Raw genomic sequence first — 18600 nt, forward strand, 5'->3', positions numbered from 1 at the left:
CCATTTGGCCTGCTGCACCATCACAAAACAAGACCAAGTGCTGGCTCCTGCACTTTGGCCACAACAACCCCTGCAGCGCTACAGGCTGGGGACAGAGTGGCTGGAGAGCAGCCAGGCAGAAAGGGACCTGGGGGCACTGATGGACAGCAGGCTGGACATGAGCCAGCAGTGTACCCAGGTGGGCAAGAAGGCCAATGGCTCCTGGCCTGGATGAGGAATGGTGTGGCCAGAAGGAGCAGAGCTGCTCTGCCACCCCTAACCTGCCCCCAGCTCTGCACACAGACATTGCTGCTGCAGCTCCAGAGAAGGCAACAAAAGGGGGATCTCCCGTGAAAAGTTTGCTGGGAGATCCTTTAGTTCACTGAAAGCCACTGAGAGCACAGCTCCTCATTGACACAGTTTGGGGCCACAGCAGTGATGGAGAGAAACAAAAAACAAGAAGTGGCATAAACAATGGTCCTATTGTGTGGACAAGATGAATAAACTGAAACAGAAGTAAAAAAAAACCCACAACCAAAAAAAATTAAAATTATCAAAGATGACTTTTATTACAAGTGACTTGCAGAAACTGGCCAGCAGTTTAATGTTTCTGAAACCATCCAGCCATCAGTGCCCGCACTGCAGCCTTGAGCTCCTGGTTCCTCAGGCTGTAGATGAGGGGGTTCAAGGCCGGAGGCACCACTGAGTACAGAATGGACAGTGACATATCCAGAGATGGGAAGGAGATGGACGGGGGCTTAAGGTAGGCAAAGACTGCAGTGCTGATAAACAGGGAGACCACGGCCAGGTGAGGGAGGCAGGTGGAAAAGGCTTTGTGCTGTCCCTGCTCAGAAGGAATCCTCAGCACAGCCCTGAAGATTTGTACATAGGAGAAGACAATAAACACAAAACAGCCAAATGCTAAAGAGGTAGTGAAAACAGAAACCCCAAGTTCCCGGAGTTTGGAGTGTGAGCAGGAGAGCTTGAGGATCTGGGGGATATCACAGAAGAACTGGCCCAGGGCATTGCCATGGCACCGGGGCAGGGAAAATGTATTGGCTGTGTGCAGCAGAGCATTGAGAAAGGCACTGGCCCAGGCAGCTGCTGCCATGTGGGCACAAGCTCTGCTGCCCAGGAGGGTCCCGTAGTGCAGGGGTTTGCAGATGGACACGTAGCGGTCGTAGCACATGATGGTCAGGAGGAAATACTCTGCTGACATAAACAAAAGAAAGAAGAAAACCTGAGCAGCACATGCTGAGTAGGAGATGGTGCTGGTGTCCCAGAGGGAATTGTGCATGGCTTTGGGGACAGTGGTGCAGATGGAGCCCAGGTCGCTGAGGGCCAGGTTGAGCAGGAAGAAGAACATGGGCGTGTGCAGGTGGTGGCCGCAGGCTACGGCGCTGATGATGAGGCCGTTGCCCAGGAGGGCAGCCAGGGAGATGCCCAGCAAGAGGCAGAAGTGCAGGAGCTGCAGCTGCCGCGTGTCTGCCAATGCCAGCAGGAGGAAGTGCCTGATGGAGCTGCTGTTGGACATTGCTTCATTCTGGACATTGTGAGCTGTTCAAAGACAACATTGACAATTTGGACAAAGTACCTTGAGTCAATCCTATGCTATTTTAATACACAAGCAATCAAAATTGCTTCTCTTTCTTTGCGGAAATTTCATTTACCATACTTTTTTTTTTTTTTTTGAGTGTAAGTTTGGTTTGCTAAGTTACTTGCGCTTTTGAGAAGGGACAGAAGTCCTTTTCTTAGCATTTTCTCAGCCAGAACACTGGGGAGCCCAGAGGGAAAACAGAGCTCCCTTTGTCCCACTGCAGTCAGGCCTGCTGGTCCCACACAGGTGCCCTATGCTCATTACACCTCCCTCTAGTACAGGATGAAGAAATTTAAAACTGCATTTAAAAATAATGTGGCCTTTTTGAAGACTCCAGTTTCAAAATCAATCTCTCCAACTCTTCTCACTTTCCCTGTGCAGCTGAACATGGAGGGATGCAAAGTGTTGCTCTGGCTCTCTGCTGCCTGGAGTTGTGCCTGCTGGGAGCTGTTTCTCTCTATCCAAGCCTTATCCCTGCCAGTGCTGCCAGAACCCAGCCCAGCCCTGGGGGCTCAGCTCTGCCCTGCAGACCCCTCCCAGCACAGGGCACTGCCCAGGGGCATCTCCCTGGCAGCAGGGCCTTAAGGGCAGGCCAGACAAACAGAGGTGCTCCAAGCCAAGGTGCTGCTGATGCTGCTGTCTGTAGGGAGAGGAGGCTGAGGAGGCACTTTCTGAGGGAGATCTGAGGCCCATCTGCTGATGCCCAGGCTGACAGTGCAGGAGTCTCAGGGACACAACCAAAGCTGACAGCCCCTTTCCCTTCCCTTTAGGAGAAAGCTGAGAGCAGCCCTGGCCATGCAGCACCATCTCCAGAGCAGGAGGAATCTGCCCTGATGGGGGTGGCTCCTTGCACCTGGAACTTCTCCCCTGCAGCGTCCATGGGGAGCTGCCAGGCAGGCTGAGAGCTGCCCCTGGCAGGTGGCACATGCCCTGGGCTGGCCAAGAGCCCTGAGGGCTGCAGGAGCTGCTCTGCAGGACAGCCCTGGGCAGCCCTGGCTGCAGCCCCAGCTTCAGCCCCTGCAGCCGTCCCTGGCAGCAGGAGCCGTCCTGCCCTGTCCCTCTGACGGTGCCCAGGGCAGCCCCGCTCTGCAGCACATCCTCCTCCTCCCCCTCCTCCTCCTCCTGCTCCTCCTGTGCCACAGAGAAACTGGGAGGGTCCTCCTGACACATCCCCCAGGCTCTGGGGTGTGCTGGCTTCAGGAGATCCCTCCAGGAGCACAGGGGACATTGCCCTGCACCCACACACTCACCATGCACAGGGCTGTGAAGATCTTTCCCCAGGTGAAGTCTCAGCTCAATGTCTTCCCAATCCTGATTGCCTTCAGCCTGTCTCTGCCTGGCTCCTGTCCCCTCAGTGCCTGCAGGCAGAGCTCTCAGCCCTGCTGGGCTGGGAGAGGAGCTGGCCCTGGAAGAGCTGTTCCTTTAAAGCTCAGCAGCACAGACACAGCACAAGGACTTTAATGAGCCTCTTGGGGATTTGGTGTTGTTTACATCAGACTCAGTCCCTGAGAGAGTGATCAAAAAACTTCTCAAGAACTCAAAGTTAAATTGAAACTCTGAAGTTTCTTAAAGTTTTAACAGGTCCCACTGAGGGACACGACTGGGAAAGTGTCCCCAGGTTGCAGTTAGAGCAGAACACTGGAGGCAGTGATGACAGCTGGGGACAAACAAGGCCAAGGTGTCTCTGGTGCTGAGCAAAGCTGGATGTGTTTGAGGAATGCCAAGGGCCAAGGCCTGAGCCCCAGGGCCTGGCCAGGCAGATCCTGTCCCTCCCTCCTTGCTCAGGGCTCTTGCCGGGATGGGCCCTGGCATGTGGGGATGTGCAATGCCAAGGGCAGGAGCATGGGGCGGCCCCTGCCAGGCTGCTGAGCAGGGACAAGGAGGCCATGAGGCCCCAGGCCTGCAAGGGTCACTTGTCTCCTGCTCCTGCCTCAGTGCTTTCCTTTTTATGGAAAAGAACCATCCCTCCTTCCCAGGCACCCTTGGTGGGAAAACAGGACTCCCATACAAATAACCAATATGATTAAGCTGAAGCCATTGATTGTTTACATTATGCACTTATTTATGCATTCTAACTCTACTGCACACACTGATCACGCATCTCTTTATTGGTGCCTCTCTCTTGTCCTTGTGTTCTGCACTCACTTCTCTTGGTATGTGAATGGTTACAGTCCAGGTGGTTCACAGCCCTCTGTTATCTAGTTCTTGTGGTCTTGGTATTCTGTTTCTCAGCATTTTCTTTCTTCATTTAGCACAGTTTATGTCTTAGTAACCTTGGTGAATTCCAGAGGGCTCTGATAAGAAGAACTACAAGCAATATGGCTGGTGCACAGTGTGGCCTAAGTTGTTCAGATACATTGCTACAACTCCCCCTTCTTCTTGCACCAGCCAAACCCTTTTCACTGTATTTTCTACCAAGTGGGTCTCCAATATCACTATGCATGGAATAGCTCAAAGCAATATAATAATAACTACTAGTAATAACAAAGCTCCCTTTAAGGTATCCTTCAATCATCCAGTTTATTCCCCATCCCTCAAAACATTCATCCAAGCCCCAATCATTCAGAGTCAATTTCTTCATGTTGTCTTGTAGTTGTTTGTGTTTCCTGTGAATGGATGTAGACTGGCCAGAGAGATTCATACAACACATTCCTTCAAAATCCTCAAACCTGTGCCCATGTGCTAACAGCAAAAAATCTATAGCAGCTCTATTTTGCAGTGTGCCATGTCTAATACCATCTACATCAGTGAGCATTTGATTTAAAATAGCTGAACTTGTGTTCAGTGTGGGAATCCACAAAATCAGAGGGTTTTTGGGAAAGCTGCAAAAGGCAGGCCTCAGAGACAGCAGAACTGTGATTAGAGGTAAGCAGTAGCCATGAGATTGGTCAGCAGAAAAATTATTTAAAAAGTAGAAAAGCAAGGACAAATAGAACAATGGTCTGTGTATTAACGCTTGTCTAGAAAAACTCTCTAAGCTACAGAAGAGTTTTTCTATCAAGAGATTAGGAAGTTTGAAGCTTACTAATGGAGCTCTGTGCATTGTGTTTTAAGGCTCACAAGCAGGTATTGTATTCAAAATAAGCAAGCATTGTTTTAACCAAAGGTACCTCTGCTAATAGTGGTTGGATAGAACTACTGTCAATATGCTTTTGATTTGTGGGATTGGTAAAAAAACTTTTAAAGTAAGTTGTAACATTGCATTCTTTGTCTGCTGCTGAGGACACGAGCTGCTGGCATCTTCCCATTGTCATAACCATGTAACGAGACTGATGCTGGAAAATAAAACAGCTCAAGGCACGTTCCACAGCAGCCCCGTCCCGTTTGTGATTTGTACATAGCCCCCAGCTCTCTCTATACAAGACAGACTGTGCAAAGTACTTTATGCTATGAATTTCATGAATTGCTCTCAAAAAGAACCAAACCCCCCTCTCTTAAGGCACTTTCATAACAACATGTACACACACCTCAAAGAAAGACCTCCAGTACTTGAGCAGAATCATGAATCTAAAATTATTGAAGGGCCATACCCTCTCATTATGTGGGGGAGAGGATATGCTTGTGTTTCTACAGCTACAGGACCCCGGTGGATTCCCAGAAGATTTCTCAGTAGACCACAGATCTGAAGATGACCCCTCGAATGAACACAAAGTCAGCTCCCTCTCCCACCATGCCACAGAAGCAGCTTTCTCTTGGAGATGAAGAAAAAAGAAATTCATATATCCAAACATTGTGGCAAGGACACTCATCACACGTAGATACATCCCACTGATAACATCCATGTAAATCTCAAATGCAGACACACCCCTGCCTTTTCCACCATCCCTCTACCAGTGACCCTTTATCCCTACCCCCTCCCTCTTTCCCCTCTTGAAACTGCTCCTTTTTCCCTCCCTCAAACTTCCCTTAAAAAAGAGAAGGGCGTGACTGGGAGGAGTTGGTAAGAACTATAGTGGGAACTTAAAAATATTTCAGAATGTCTTAAAATAAGTCAACTAATGTGTGTTTTTACCATACACAAGTGAAAACTACCCAGTGGGAAAGAAGAAGTATGATTCTTTCTGTCACACCCTCCAGGGCACCCCACAGCAGTACCAGTGCCATCGTTGTCATCGTCTTTATCAGCGCCCTCATCTGTATCCAAGGGACCACCGGCTGGATCGTCCCTCAGCCAAAACAAAACATCTGGGTCACTTTGGCAAAGTCATTAAAGCAAGACAATCTTTGCACGGCCATTGGAAGCGTAGACGGTCCGCTCTTAACATGCCTGGTGGGAGTCCCCCTGTCACCAAACGACCGCCCGTATGTAGGTAAGAAACCCAACCCCATGGACACCTGGGACGAGTGGATGAAGATCCTCCCACACCATGTCTCCACAGGACTTGCTTTTCCAGGCCCAGGATGGTGTTCTGGGCAGTGGTGTGAGGCACAGGGTCGGTCTCCAGCCATCCCGTGGTGGCTTCCACCATGGTCAGCACGTAGCGCTTGCCCTGGCGTGTCTGGGGCAGTGGGATGGAGTCAATCTGCCAGGCCTGCCCATACTTGTACTTGGACCCCCGCCCACCATACCACAGGGGCTTCACCTGCTGGGCCTGCTTGATGCAGCACATGTCTCACAGTCATGGATAACCTGAGAAATACTGTCCATGGTTAGATCCACCCCTCGGTCTTGTGCCCACTTACAGGTGGCATCTCTGCCCTGATGACCTGAGGCATCATGGGCCCATTGAGCTGGGAACAACTCCTCCGTATGTTGCCAATCTAAGTCTATCTTTGGCACCTCTATCTTTGCAGCCTGACCTACCTGCTCGTTGTTTTGTGTTCCTCACTAGCCCGACTCTTGGGGACATGGGCATGTACGTGGCAGACTTTCACAGGCAGCTTCTCCAACCAAGAAGCAATGTCTTTCCATTCATCAGCAGCCCAGACTGATTTTCCTCTATGCTGCCAGTTGGACTTTTTCCACCTTTCCAGCCAACCTCACAGATCATTGGCTACCATCCATGAATCGATATAAAAGGTATCGTTTTGGCCCCTTCTCTCTTTCAACAATGTCCACGGCCACCTGAATGGCTTTGAGTTCAGTAAATTGACTTGATCCACCTTCTCCTTTGGTAGCTTGTGCAATCTGTCGTGTGGGGCTCCATACAGCTGCTTTCCATTTCCACTTCATCCCTACAATGTGTCAGGAACCGTCAGTGTAAAGAGCGTAGCGTGTTTCCTCTGCTGGTAGTTGGTTGTATGGTGGAGCTTCCTCAGCCCGTGTCACTTGTACCTGCTCCTCTTTGTCAGAGAGACCAAAGTTTTCACCTTCCAGCCAGTTTGTATTTATCTTCAAAATCCCAAGGCGATTCAGGTTTCCAATACAGGCACGCTGTGTGATCAGAGCAATCCATTTGCCCCATGTGGTGTCAGTGGTGTGGTGGGTACAGAGAACCACTCCTTTAAACATCCACCCCAGCACCGGTAGTCGGGGTGCCAGGAGGAGTTGTGCTTCTGTGCCAATCACCTCCGAGGTCCCTTGAACTCCTTCATAGGCAGCCAAGATTTCCTTCTCAGTGGGAGTGTAGTTGGCTTTGGATCCTCTGTAACTTTGGGCTCCAGAATCCCAGTGATCGGCCTTGAGTCTCCCCAGGCACCTTCTGCCAAAGGCTCCAGGACAAGCCATGGTTCCTGGCTGCAGAGTAGAGCACGTTCTTCACCTCTGCTCCTGTCCTGACTGGGCCAAGGGCCACTGCATGAGCGATCTCCTGCTTGATCTGAGCAAAGGCTGGTTGCTCTTCAGGGCCCCAGTGGAACTCGTTCTTCTTGCAGGTGACCAGGTGGAGAGGGCTCACAAACTGGCTGTACTCAGGAATGTGCGTTCTCCAAAAACCTATGGCTAAGAAAGCTTGTGTTTCCTTCTTGCTGGTCGGTGGAGACATTGTTGTGATCTTACTGATGACCTCAGTGGGAATCTGACGCCATCCATCTTGCCACTTCACTCCCAGAAGCTGGATCTCTCGGGCGGGTCCTTTGACTTTGCTCTTCTTGATGGCGAAGCCAGCTTCCAGCAGAATCTGGATGATCCTCTCTCCATTCTCAAACACTTCCATTGCTGTGTTCCCCCACACAATGATGTCCTCGATGTACTGTAGATGTTCTAGAGCCTCACCCTTTTCCAGCGCAGCCTGGATCAGTCCATGGCAGATGGTGGGGCTGTGCTTCCACCCCTGGGGCAGTCATTTCCAGGTGTACTGCGCGCCCCTCCAGGTGAAAGCAAACTGAGGCCTGCATTCTGCTGCCAGAGGAATGCAGAAAAACATGTTAGCAATGTCTATAGTGGCAAAGCATTTTGCTGCCTTGGACTCCAGCTCGTACTGGAGTTCCAGCATGTCCAGCCCAGCAGCGCTCAGCGGTGGAGTCACTTCATTCAAGCCACGGTAGCCCACAGTCAATCTCCATTCTCTGTCAGATTGTGCACAGGCCAGATGGGACTGTTGAAGGGTGAGTGGGATTTTCTGAGCACCCTTGGCTCTCCAGCTCATGGATCATTCTGTGGATGGGGATCACAGCATCTCAATTCGTTGCTATTTCACCGTGACTTGGCATTTTCCTATCTTTAAGCCTCTTCGCTCCACAGAGCCCTAGCAGGCTCGGAGCCTGCTACAGACCACGGCATCTCAATTTGTTCAACACTGCCAGTGGTGCACCGTCGAGGTGACAATTGGTACTCGTTGCTCTTCCACCCTCAGGAGTCTTACTGCAGATGAGTTTTCTGATAGTCCAGGCAAGGTGTTCAACTGCTTAATGTTCTCTGCCTCTACCGCAGCTATTCCAAAAGCCCACCCGAGTCCCTTGTGGTGTTTGTGAAGCCATTCTGGAAGAAGTCTATGCCCAGAATACACGGGGCCTCTGGGCCAGTCACAATAGGATGTTTCTGCCACTCCTTCCCAGGCAGGCTCACCTCAGCTCCCAACAGGGTCAATTGCTGTGATCCCCCTGTCACCCCAGCAATGGAAACAGGTTCTGCCCCATCATGTCCCGATGGCATTAGGGTACACTGCACACCAGTATCAACTAAGGCGTTGTATTTTTGTGGCTCTGATGTGCCAGGCCATCGGATCCACACCATCCAGAAAATCCGGTTTTGCTGTGCCTCTTCCTGGCTAGAGGCAGGACCCCCCTAGCCCTGGTTATTATTTCTTTCCTGGGCATACATGGTAGAGGTTCCTTCAAGGGGATCTGACAGATCACACCTGGCAGCTCGGTCATGGGAGGTTGGGGTTACCTTCACTTTAGTGGAACTCCCTCAGTTAGTGTTTCCCTCCTTGAGTTGATGCACCCGTGCTGCCAGGAGAGAAGTGGATTTCCCATCCCACCTTCCCATGTCTTCCCCATGGTCACGCAGGAAGAACTACAGGTTGGCTCATTGGGTGTACCCTCTCTTTCTAGCTGGGGGATGTTGGGCTCTGACTTTGGGGCCTGTAACCTGCACTGGTGCCAAATTGATCTTCCTCACCTCCTCCTTCATCTCGGTCATTGTAGGAAACATATGTTTGTGCTGTTCTTGTGAGCCAGCGAAGGCTTCCTGAAGATAAGGAAAGCCCTGTATCTCTCTGGAGGAAGGTACCAAGGCTATCACCATGACACCATGGAGAAAGAGAGAGAGTTAGAAGATAGGGACTTTAGTTGGCTCTCAGAGTGACATGGCTCCTTGTTCACCTACTGAGAACTTTGTTTCTTTCTTATGACCAATGGGCAGTGAATGTGTCTGTTAAGTAAATGTAAATATCTTGACAGAGTATAACAGCAACATGTTGCTATAATAAATCTCTCTTGCTCCCTTCTGATGGAGTCGTGGCACTTTGTGCTGTGTCGTGCTCTATATCGACATCTGGTGGCCGCCTGCCATGATTGCAACAGGACTGTAAAAAAGGAAAGACAAAAGAGAGAAAAAGTTGAAAGGTACCGTAAAAATGAGTGAAGGCAGCAAGGACGCTGCGGAGGTCCGGACCTAATTCAGACGTCTGATTCGAGGTAAGTGACTGGGAAAATATTGGGAAATAATTTATTAAATGAGGAAAAGGCTGTTTTGTTCACGTGGAAGGCTTTATTGAAAAGGAAAAATGTTCAAGCTTCTGTTTATGTTCTTGGTAGTTTACTGACATGGTGTAAATCACAGGACTTTGAAGCTGATGCCGACACTGCCTTCAGTGTCCGGGCATGGGAAAAGGTTGGGAAGAGACTATGGGAAGAGATATCTAAGGGGTATAAGACAGTTGTTGATTTGGCTGCTACCTGGAGACTGTTGTATGAGGCGTTGAAGGTGTAATATATGTCATGAAATAATTCATGCTTATAGAGAGAACGTATTTTATAAGACTGTGAAATCCAAACGAGTCTCTGACCACAAGCAGCCCAGAGGCAGACGTCTACTTGGAATCTCAAGGTTCCTGAGGGCAGCAGGAGAACAATACCCAGTTAACTTATGAATAGACGTGTCCAAAGTGATCATTGCTGCTATCCCGAGTGATCGGAAGGCGCCCGAGGACGATCATTGCCCAACTGATACAATCAATAGAGATAGCAGAAGTTGCCAGAAAAATACATCTGAATAGACGACTTCCCCGGACGCAATTAACACCGGCTATTGACCAGGAAACAGAGATTGTCCAGCTCTGCACAGTGAAAGAAACTTTCTGGAATATGCAGTTGCAAAAGACATCGGGACTCCTCTGCCTCAGGCATAACAAACTGTATAAAACAGCCCCGCAAGAAGTGGTGCTCGTGAACAGGGGAAGGTCTGATACGACAGAGGTCAGATCCAGGTTCACCCAGCGCCGACCCTGGGCTCGACACTTTCTCTTTGGCTCTGGGGTTTTTGAGGACCATATTTTGGTCACGGAAAAAAAAAATAAAATCTTTTTCCGCATTTTGATAAATTTGGCTTTTTGATTGATCATTTATAACAAAGGAACGGAAAGCAGAACAAGATAGAGGGGAGGAATTGGAGGAAGAGGAATTAGAGCAAGAAACTGAAGTAGAGGAACAGGAGGAAGTTGAGGCTGAGCCTGTCCATGTATCTCCCCCTGAAGAGCCTGCTGCAGTTGCTGGGGAGGTTCCCCCGGGTTTGCTATCGTGAGAATCAAATGGCAGGCTGAGACTGCTCCTTGGTACTCATCTCCAACAGACTGCTCAGTGTATGTTAAACCTGTGTTAAACTGCTCAGCAGTTGGTTGAACTGAGTACCAAACCAAAGTATCTTGCACCTGCACAGCAATTAGCCAAAATGAAGTTCCAGAAGAAGCCAAGTGAAAAACAGGCTGGGTCATTGGCCCTTCTGTCTCTCCCTGGGCCGTTTGCTCCCCTGCTCCCCTCTCACCCTCCCGTGGATCAGTTGCTCCCCACCACCCCCAGCTTTCCCTTGAGCCCTCCGCCCCTCCTCTGCCCTCCTTCGAGTCCTCTGCCTCCACTCCAGCCCCAGCTGAGCCATCTGGCCTGCCCCTCCCTCCTGAACTGGTTGAACAAAAGCAATTTTTAACATTGTGTCCTTCTTTCTCTAGTGATAGTTCTGACAATGAACTGCCGGTTATAAGTACACCTAAAAAGACGCAGGAATCTGTTTCTGTTAGACCTCGGAGCAGATCCAGGCCTGCTGTTCCTTGGACTCTGCCTCCCTGCCAGGTGGCTGTGCCTCCTTGACACCCTTTGCAATTCTGGGAGCATGTGAGAATGAAAGCAGCTGAAGTGGGAGATTGGAATTTGTTAGAGAAAATAGGTGCACCTAAAAGGATGGAGATGGCTTCTGCTGCTTCTGGTGGGCCTGTGGCTTTTCCTGTTTTCAAAGCTTTCCTAATTCGGGACAAGAAATCAGGTTTTTGCATGGAGGGATCTCCAGTCAAAAGTAGATCAGTATGGTGTTAACTCTTCGCAGGTGACGCAAGTGATTCGTGTTCTAAATGCTGATGTGCTTGCACCTTATGATATTGCTCACCTTGCTACGATTCTGTTTCAGCCAGTGCAGTATGGTGTGTTTCAAGCTACCTGGAAACAAATGGTTGAAAGAGCAGCATTGGACAATGTGCAGTTACCTCAGCAGGAGCCACGTCACGCTGTGGGAGCTGATGCCTTGCTGGGCAATGGACCATTCTCTAACCCGGATTTGCAGGCAAGATGGGACCCCCTGGTTCTGGCAGAGGCCCAGCAGCTGGGTATGAGTGTCACCATGATATTTTCTGAAAAATCCTCTTTGCCCAGGATTTTCTCCTGGGAAGCTGAGAAGCCTCAGAGAGGAATGAAAACAATAAGTATCTGATTGATGCTCCTGTGTTTGCTGCTTTGGAATGTGGCTTGAACATTGTTTACCAACAGGCAAATGTTTGATTGGTTCCATGTGAATTGTTTTAATTTAATGACCAATCATGGTCCAGCTGTGTCGAGGCTCTGAGGAGTCATGGGGTTTTATCATCATTCTTTTCTAGACTTCTGATGTATCCTTTCTCTGTAGTTTAGTATAGTTTTAGTATATAATTTCTTTTCATAAAATATAATGTCATAAAATAATAAATCAGCCCTCTGAGAACATGGAGTCAAATTCTCATCTCTCACCTCGTCCTGGGGACCTCACAAACACCACACATGAGTGCTTTTCTCCAAACAATGGAAATGGCAGCTCCTAAACCAAGGTTTATTACCATCCAGCAAGGGGTGAAGGAACCTTTTCTGCAGTTTGTGGAGAGGGTTGCTGCAGCCCTTGAGAAGCAAGTAGAAGATGATTAAGTTGAGGCAAATGTTATGCAGACAGCCTGGGACAATGCAAACAAAGATTGCAGGTGAATTATTGATTCTTTAGCGGGAGATCCCCCACTGTCTGATCTTGTAGTTGCTTGCTCAAAGGTTGGTTCGGTTGAGCATAAAATGGCTGCTTTGGCTGAAGTCATGAAGTCTTCACCCAGATGTTCTGCTTGTGAAGAATCGGGGCATGTGAAGACACAATGCTCTCAAACTGCTGGACGATGTGTACACTCCAGTTGGTTTGGTTATTGCCCTGGAGAAAGTTCAAAGGCAGATGCCTTGGAAATATTTGGGGTTGATAATCACCAATACACAAACTGTGCCTCAACCTGTAAAATTGGACATTGATATTAAAACTGCTGTTGACGTACAGAAATTAGTTGGTGCGATAGGTTGGCTTAGGCCATACTTGGGGATAACCAATCATCAACTGCAACCTTTGTATGACTTACTATCCGGGATAACTTCCTCTACCGATGAGAGACATTTGACTGCTGCAGCAAAAAAGGCTGTAGAAGTTGTTGAATTGGCCTTGACATCTAAATTTGTTACCAGGACAGAGTTTCTCTTGGTGTACAATTATTTATTTTGAGAGATGATGAAATACCATGCAGATTGTTGTGTCAATTGAATGATAAATGGGAAGACAAAGTGCATATTTTGGAGTGGATATTTTTTGTCTTTCAGGTCCCGAAAAACAGCTCCAGGCCTGTATGAGCTTTTTGCAGACATCATTATCAAAGGGTGCAGACGCTGCCATGAGATCTTAGGCCGTGCTCCTGTAACTATTGTCATACCGGTACAACAATGGTATTTTGAGTGGTGTTTTCAAAACAATCGTGAGTTGCAATCTGCCTTATCTTCCTTTACAGGTCAAATAGCATATCATTTACCTTCTCATCCTATTTTGGATTTCACTAAGAAGATTCCCTTTCAGGGGAAACAATTTTGCTCTTCTGTGCCAATGGAAGGTGCAACCGTTTTTACAGATAGATCAGGGAAAACTGGAAAAACTGCTGTAGCCTGGAAGAAGAATGACTGCTGGGAATATGAAGCAATGGTTCAACAAGGGTCTTTTAATTAGTTGAACTTTGTGCCGTACTTTTGGCCTTTACCTTATTTCCTAATTCCATCAATATAGTTGCTGATTCTGTTTATGTTGCTAATTGAGTGAAACAGTTGGATCAAGCTGTGTTGTATAATGTAAAGGAGAAACCATTATTTGTTATGTTGTTAAAATTGTGGACTGTTATTCGTAATCGAAAGCATTCTTATTTTATTATGCATATCCATAGCCATACATTGCTACCTGGATTCTTTGTTGAAGGTAGCGCCTATGTGGATTCCCTTGTGGCTGCCTCAGCAGTAAAAACGGTGCCTAATGTGTTACAGCAAGCTGTTCTATCTCACCAATGTTTTCATCAGGGTGCTCAGGCACTACGGCAGCAATTTAAGTTATCACACAGCGAAGCAAAGTCAATTATTTCTTCTTGCCCTGATTGTCATATGGCTCATGTTTCACAATATTACAGCACTAATCCTAGAGGCTTACTCCCTTTGCAAGAATGGCAAACAGATGTTACAAAAATGCCTGAATTTGGCAGTCTAAAGTATGTTCATGTTAAAATTGACGCTTTTTCTCATGCCATGGTTGCTTCAGCATTGGCAGGTGAAACAGCTCGGGGTGTTATTTGTCATTTTTGCCACGCCTTTTCCATCTTAGGCGTTCCATCACATGTAAAGACAGATAATGGCCCGGCGTATGTTTCAAAGAAATTGCAAGTGTTTTTTAGTGCCTGGGGTGTTGATCATTCCACTGGTATTCGACAGGCCAAGCAATTATTGAACGTGCTCATGGTGTGTTGAAACGACAGGTACAAAAAACAAAGGGGGAATGCAGAGGGAGTCGTCTCAAGTGAGATTAGATAAAACCGTTTATGTCTTAAACTTTCTACGTCCTTTTCCTGACTTAGAATTGTCTCCTATATTCTATCATTTTTCGTCTTTGAATTCAAAACAGCCAAACTTTCAGCAAGGTATTAATGTATGGGTAGAAGATTTAATCACGGGAAAGTGGACTGGCCCAGTGGAATTAGTAACATGGAGAAGAGGATATGCATGTGTTTTAACGAGGAAATGGCTCTCGTTGGGTCTCTGCCCGTTGTGTTAAACCTTATTTGGAGCACACAGGAAAGGACAGGATGGGGGTTCTACAGCGGAAGCAAAATGAGTAGGCAATTGCATTGGTTATTAGGTGGATGGAAGCATGGACCCTCAAGGAATGTGTGGTAAAGATGGTAATTCGAGACAGAGTAAAGGCAGTTATAGGCTTACCCTGAAAATACAAAATTTAAGTTAGTGGGTGTTACTTTTGCTTCTTTTCCTTGAATTCTCTTACAGAGAGGTTGGTAGTACTGAGAAATGTGTCTTGTACCATTTCCTTTTGCAGGGCACCAACAATGCCAAAAATAGGGCAATTTGATGTACCTAAGGGAGAAGTGTTGCCTTTGCAGAGGGCTTGAATTAGTAGCTGAACTCCAAACTTGGAGCAACTAGGTTGGTTGCCCATTATGACAGCAGCAACCAGTTGTAAAGTTGAGTGGATGCTACTTGGTCCTAAGTGGTGACTAGGCAGATGACTTGGTCTCTGACTCTGTGTGGGTGAAAGTTATTTGACTAGAGGTGAAGGTGTCATTCTGCTACAAATGTGTCATCTGGAAATTGCGAGGTCTGAATGGTATTTGAGGATCTATTTTTTATGTGCCGTGTTTGTATATGAGTGTTAAGATTGTGAGGGTGTGTGTTGTGGATTGGGTAGAAGTTGGTTAGTTGTAAGTGAATGAAGAATGGATCCTCTGTCTGCTTGGATTTTTGCAAGGGCCCTGCAGAAGTCCTTAGCAGTTGTTTTTGTGGGTCAAATACAAAAAGGGGGACTTGTAGGAAAGACATTTTGGTGCTGTTGCTGTAAGCCAGCGAAGGCTTCCTGAAGATAAGGAAAGCCCCAAATCTCTCTCGAGGAAGGTACCAAGGCTATCAGCATGGCAACATGAAGAAAGAGAGAAAGTTACAAGATACGGACTTTAGTTGGCTCACAGAGTGACGCGGCTCCTTTTCACCTATTGAGAACTTTGTTTCTTTTTCATGACCAATGGGCAGTGTATGTGTTTGTTAAGTAAAGATAATAATCTTGTAAATCTATAAAGGCAACCTGTTGCTTTAATAAATCTCTCTTATACAGCCTTCTGATCTGAGTCCTGGTGCTTGTGCCATGTCGTGCTCTATAGCGACACCTCATCTCCTCTTTAGGGCCTTGATCACAGCAGAGACAGGAGCCTGCATGGGGCCATTGATCACAGTCTCACAATTTCTAAGCTTGTTGGTGACAGAGCCCACCGTCTCTCGGTTGTTATCGGCATTAATCATTGCAATGAAGGTGGTGTATTGAGATGGCCCCAGATTTGCCAGACTCCACAGCATTTTTCCTGTGCACTGACCTTGTCAGGGTCATTATCATGCTGTCCATCCCTCCCAAAGAGTACCTCCAACACTGCCACTTCTCTCAGCTCTTGGATCCCTTCCTCAAGGATCTTCCAGCACATTCTATGGTGCTGCTCCTGCATTCTCTCCCTGGGGACAAACCTCTCTCTGACACTCAATAAAAGCTGCTCCCAGAGACAAAGGGACCCTAGCTCCCTTACAAAAATCTGATTCACACCTGAGTCCTGGGTCAAGGGTCCCAAATTCCTTGCCTCACCACCATCCAGTTGCAGGCCTGTACCCATAAGGTCCCAGACCCGGAGTAACCAGGTTGTATAAGCCTCACATCCCTGTTGTACAATGTCTTTGTGCAGATTACAGAGACTTTTGTACATCAGGGACTCGGTGATGATCTCAACCACTGGCTCCCCTGTGGGTTGTGAGGGCCCTCCATTTTTACCCTTATCTAGGGTGATCTGATTTCATCTTAGACCTCCTTGTTTCCACAGGGGTGACTGCTGCTGGCTGTGACTGCCCTTGCAGTTCAGCTGGAACCTGGACGGTTGTAACATCTGTGGGTTCACTGCTGCACCATCAGACTCTACCTCTTTGGGGCAGGGGGAGGGTTTCTCACCAGCTGTGGAAATGTGCTCCTTCAGCATCTGGCCCATCTCCTTCACCAGAGCCCCCACCCAGTCTGGGTGGTTCATTTCTGAGCTGGGCTGTGGGGCAGGGTCAGGCTCTGGGGCAGCAGCATCCCTTGTCTCTGGGGTAGGTGCCAGGGTGGTTATCCAGGTTAATCTTCCCTTATCCCTGAATGCTAAACAGAACAGGCCTATCAGCAACACCAACCACTGTATGATATCATTAGCATTTAGAGTGGATCTGAACCCTTTGAAAACTGGTGGGGCAGACCCAAAGAGCTGGGAGAAGGGTTGAGAGAAAATTTCCTCTGGTGTAATCTCCTTACAGTGGGTACCATTATTAAAGTAACCCCAAAACCATACAGTTAGTGTGTGATAGCTCTGAATCCATGTGTCTGCCTTCCAGCAGAAGTTAAAGATCCATGAATTCCTCACCTCATTAAGCCATAAAGCAAACTGGATAACAGCCTCAGCAGCCTTAGTTATGGTTAGCCTGTGTTCCAGGGATGGCCGGGGTGCTCCTGATGGGGCAGAAGGAAGAGCCCCAGGCCCTCTGTGAGGGTGATGAGGGCAGTGGGCTGTCAGCGGGGGCTGGCCGGGTGAGCTGCAGTGCCTGGGCAGGGAGCTGCAATCCCTGCCCCGGCTGCGGTGGCTTCGCTCCTTGTGTGGACCAGGGCTGGCGTGGGCAGAGCACACAGAGATTCCAGGGACATGGGTGAGGGGATTCATGGCCAGCACCTTGCAGCTGATCCCCTTGGCCCCTCCTCTCTTGTGGCCATGGCAAGAGCTGGGTGGGATGGCCCTGGCAGAAAGGTCTCCATGGATTCCTGCAGATCCAGGTTCTGACCATGGCTCTGTTCCTCTCCTCAGCCCTTCAAGCCCTGAGTGAAGACAACAGCCCCTCCCACATAAGCACATTTGTTCAGGTGTTGTTCGAGGGAAGAGCTGCAGAACAACTTCCATCTGCTGGCTCAGAAGAACCAGTGTCTCTTGAGGACCTCCAGGTCCCTTGGAAAGTGAGAGCACCTGGAGACCAGAGGAGACCAGCTGGAGCTGCAGGCACAGCTGATGATTGGCACAGCTGAGCCTGGGGAAGCTCCCATAGCTCCTGCCTTCTCCCTCCCTGTTGACAGCTCCCTCTCTCCAGCCCTCAGACCCTGCCTGTGGTAGTTGGTATTTTACAGTTGTTTTAATACAAAAGATAGATTTCCTATGTTAATCAGTTATAATGGTTTCTCCCATGTACCCCATTTTTTTCCCCCTAATGGTTCAGTCCTAAGTTGCTCACCACAAAGTTTTCTGCCACTTGTCTGCCCATCAGTGTGTCAGTCTCCCTGCTCCTCCCCTCATTCCCTTAGAAGCCCTTGTCAATCTCAGTTGTACTACCCCTTACTCTTGTCAGTCTCTGTAGTCACTCCCCTTGTATTCTCAAATGTTCTGTGTCAGTTAGCTATGTCTCAATGGTTGATTGGTTTGTGAGGCTTCTTCCCTCCCCTGAATGATCCTTATTGGAGTGGCTGAGTGATCTGTTGCTCCCCTAAGCTCCCCTCATTGGGTGAGAGTTGTATCCACCCCTTGCACGATCCCTTCTTTAAAAATGCTAGTCGGACCCATTTGCTTTGTGACTTGCACCCGATTCCTTTTGGGAATAAACCTTCCTTGGAAACTCAGACAAGTGATTCCTTCCTTGTTTCCTTTGCCTCTGATTTCTCGTGCCGTGCTCCTGCTGTGTCACCCACGCCGTAGCGATTACCGCCACCCTGGACGGTCTCGGCAGAGATCAGGGGGCGGCCACTCTCGAGTGTGCCCTCGGCCAGCAAGGGTGTGCCAGCCAGAGAACCTCCATCCCGTGGCTGCAGAGCCCTTCCACACCTGCCCATCCCCTTTCTTCCCTTCCAGCTCCTCCCTTTGCTTCGCCTTCCATTAATAAACAGTTTGGCTTCTTCGCTTTACCTGCATCTCTGTGGAGCTGGAGCGATGCAAATCCAGGGCCCCGGGAAACTCAGGCCCTCCTGCCGTTCTCCTCCACACCGTGTTTTGTGCACAGACACAGAGGAACGAGGGCAGATGAGGCTGGAAAGATCCTTGTGCTGAAGGTCCAGTTCCACAACACTGTGGAGTTAGAGA

General features: G+C 48.6%; 1 protein-coding gene across 1 annotated transcript; it reads right to left on the reverse strand.

Annotated features, from left to right (window-relative positions):
* Window positions 1–580: 580 nt before the first annotated feature.
* Window positions 581–1753, reverse strand: LOC139603679 (olfactory receptor 14J1-like). The gene has a single exon (XM_071454568.1). The coding sequence runs from the start codon at window positions 1511–1513 to the stop codon at window positions 581–583; it is 933 nt and encodes a 310-aa protein (XP_071310669.1). The 5' UTR covers window positions 1514–1753.
* Window positions 1754–18600: the final 16847 nt, after the last annotated feature.

The sequence above is a fragment of the Agelaius tricolor genome, unplaced genomic scaffold (genome assembly GCF_023055355.1).
Source record: "Agelaius tricolor isolate 1412-34295 unplaced genomic scaffold, bAgeTri1.0.p SCAF_40, whole genome shotgun sequence".
Classification (NCBI taxonomy): Eukaryota; Metazoa; Chordata; class Aves; order Passeriformes; family Icteridae; genus Agelaius; species Agelaius tricolor.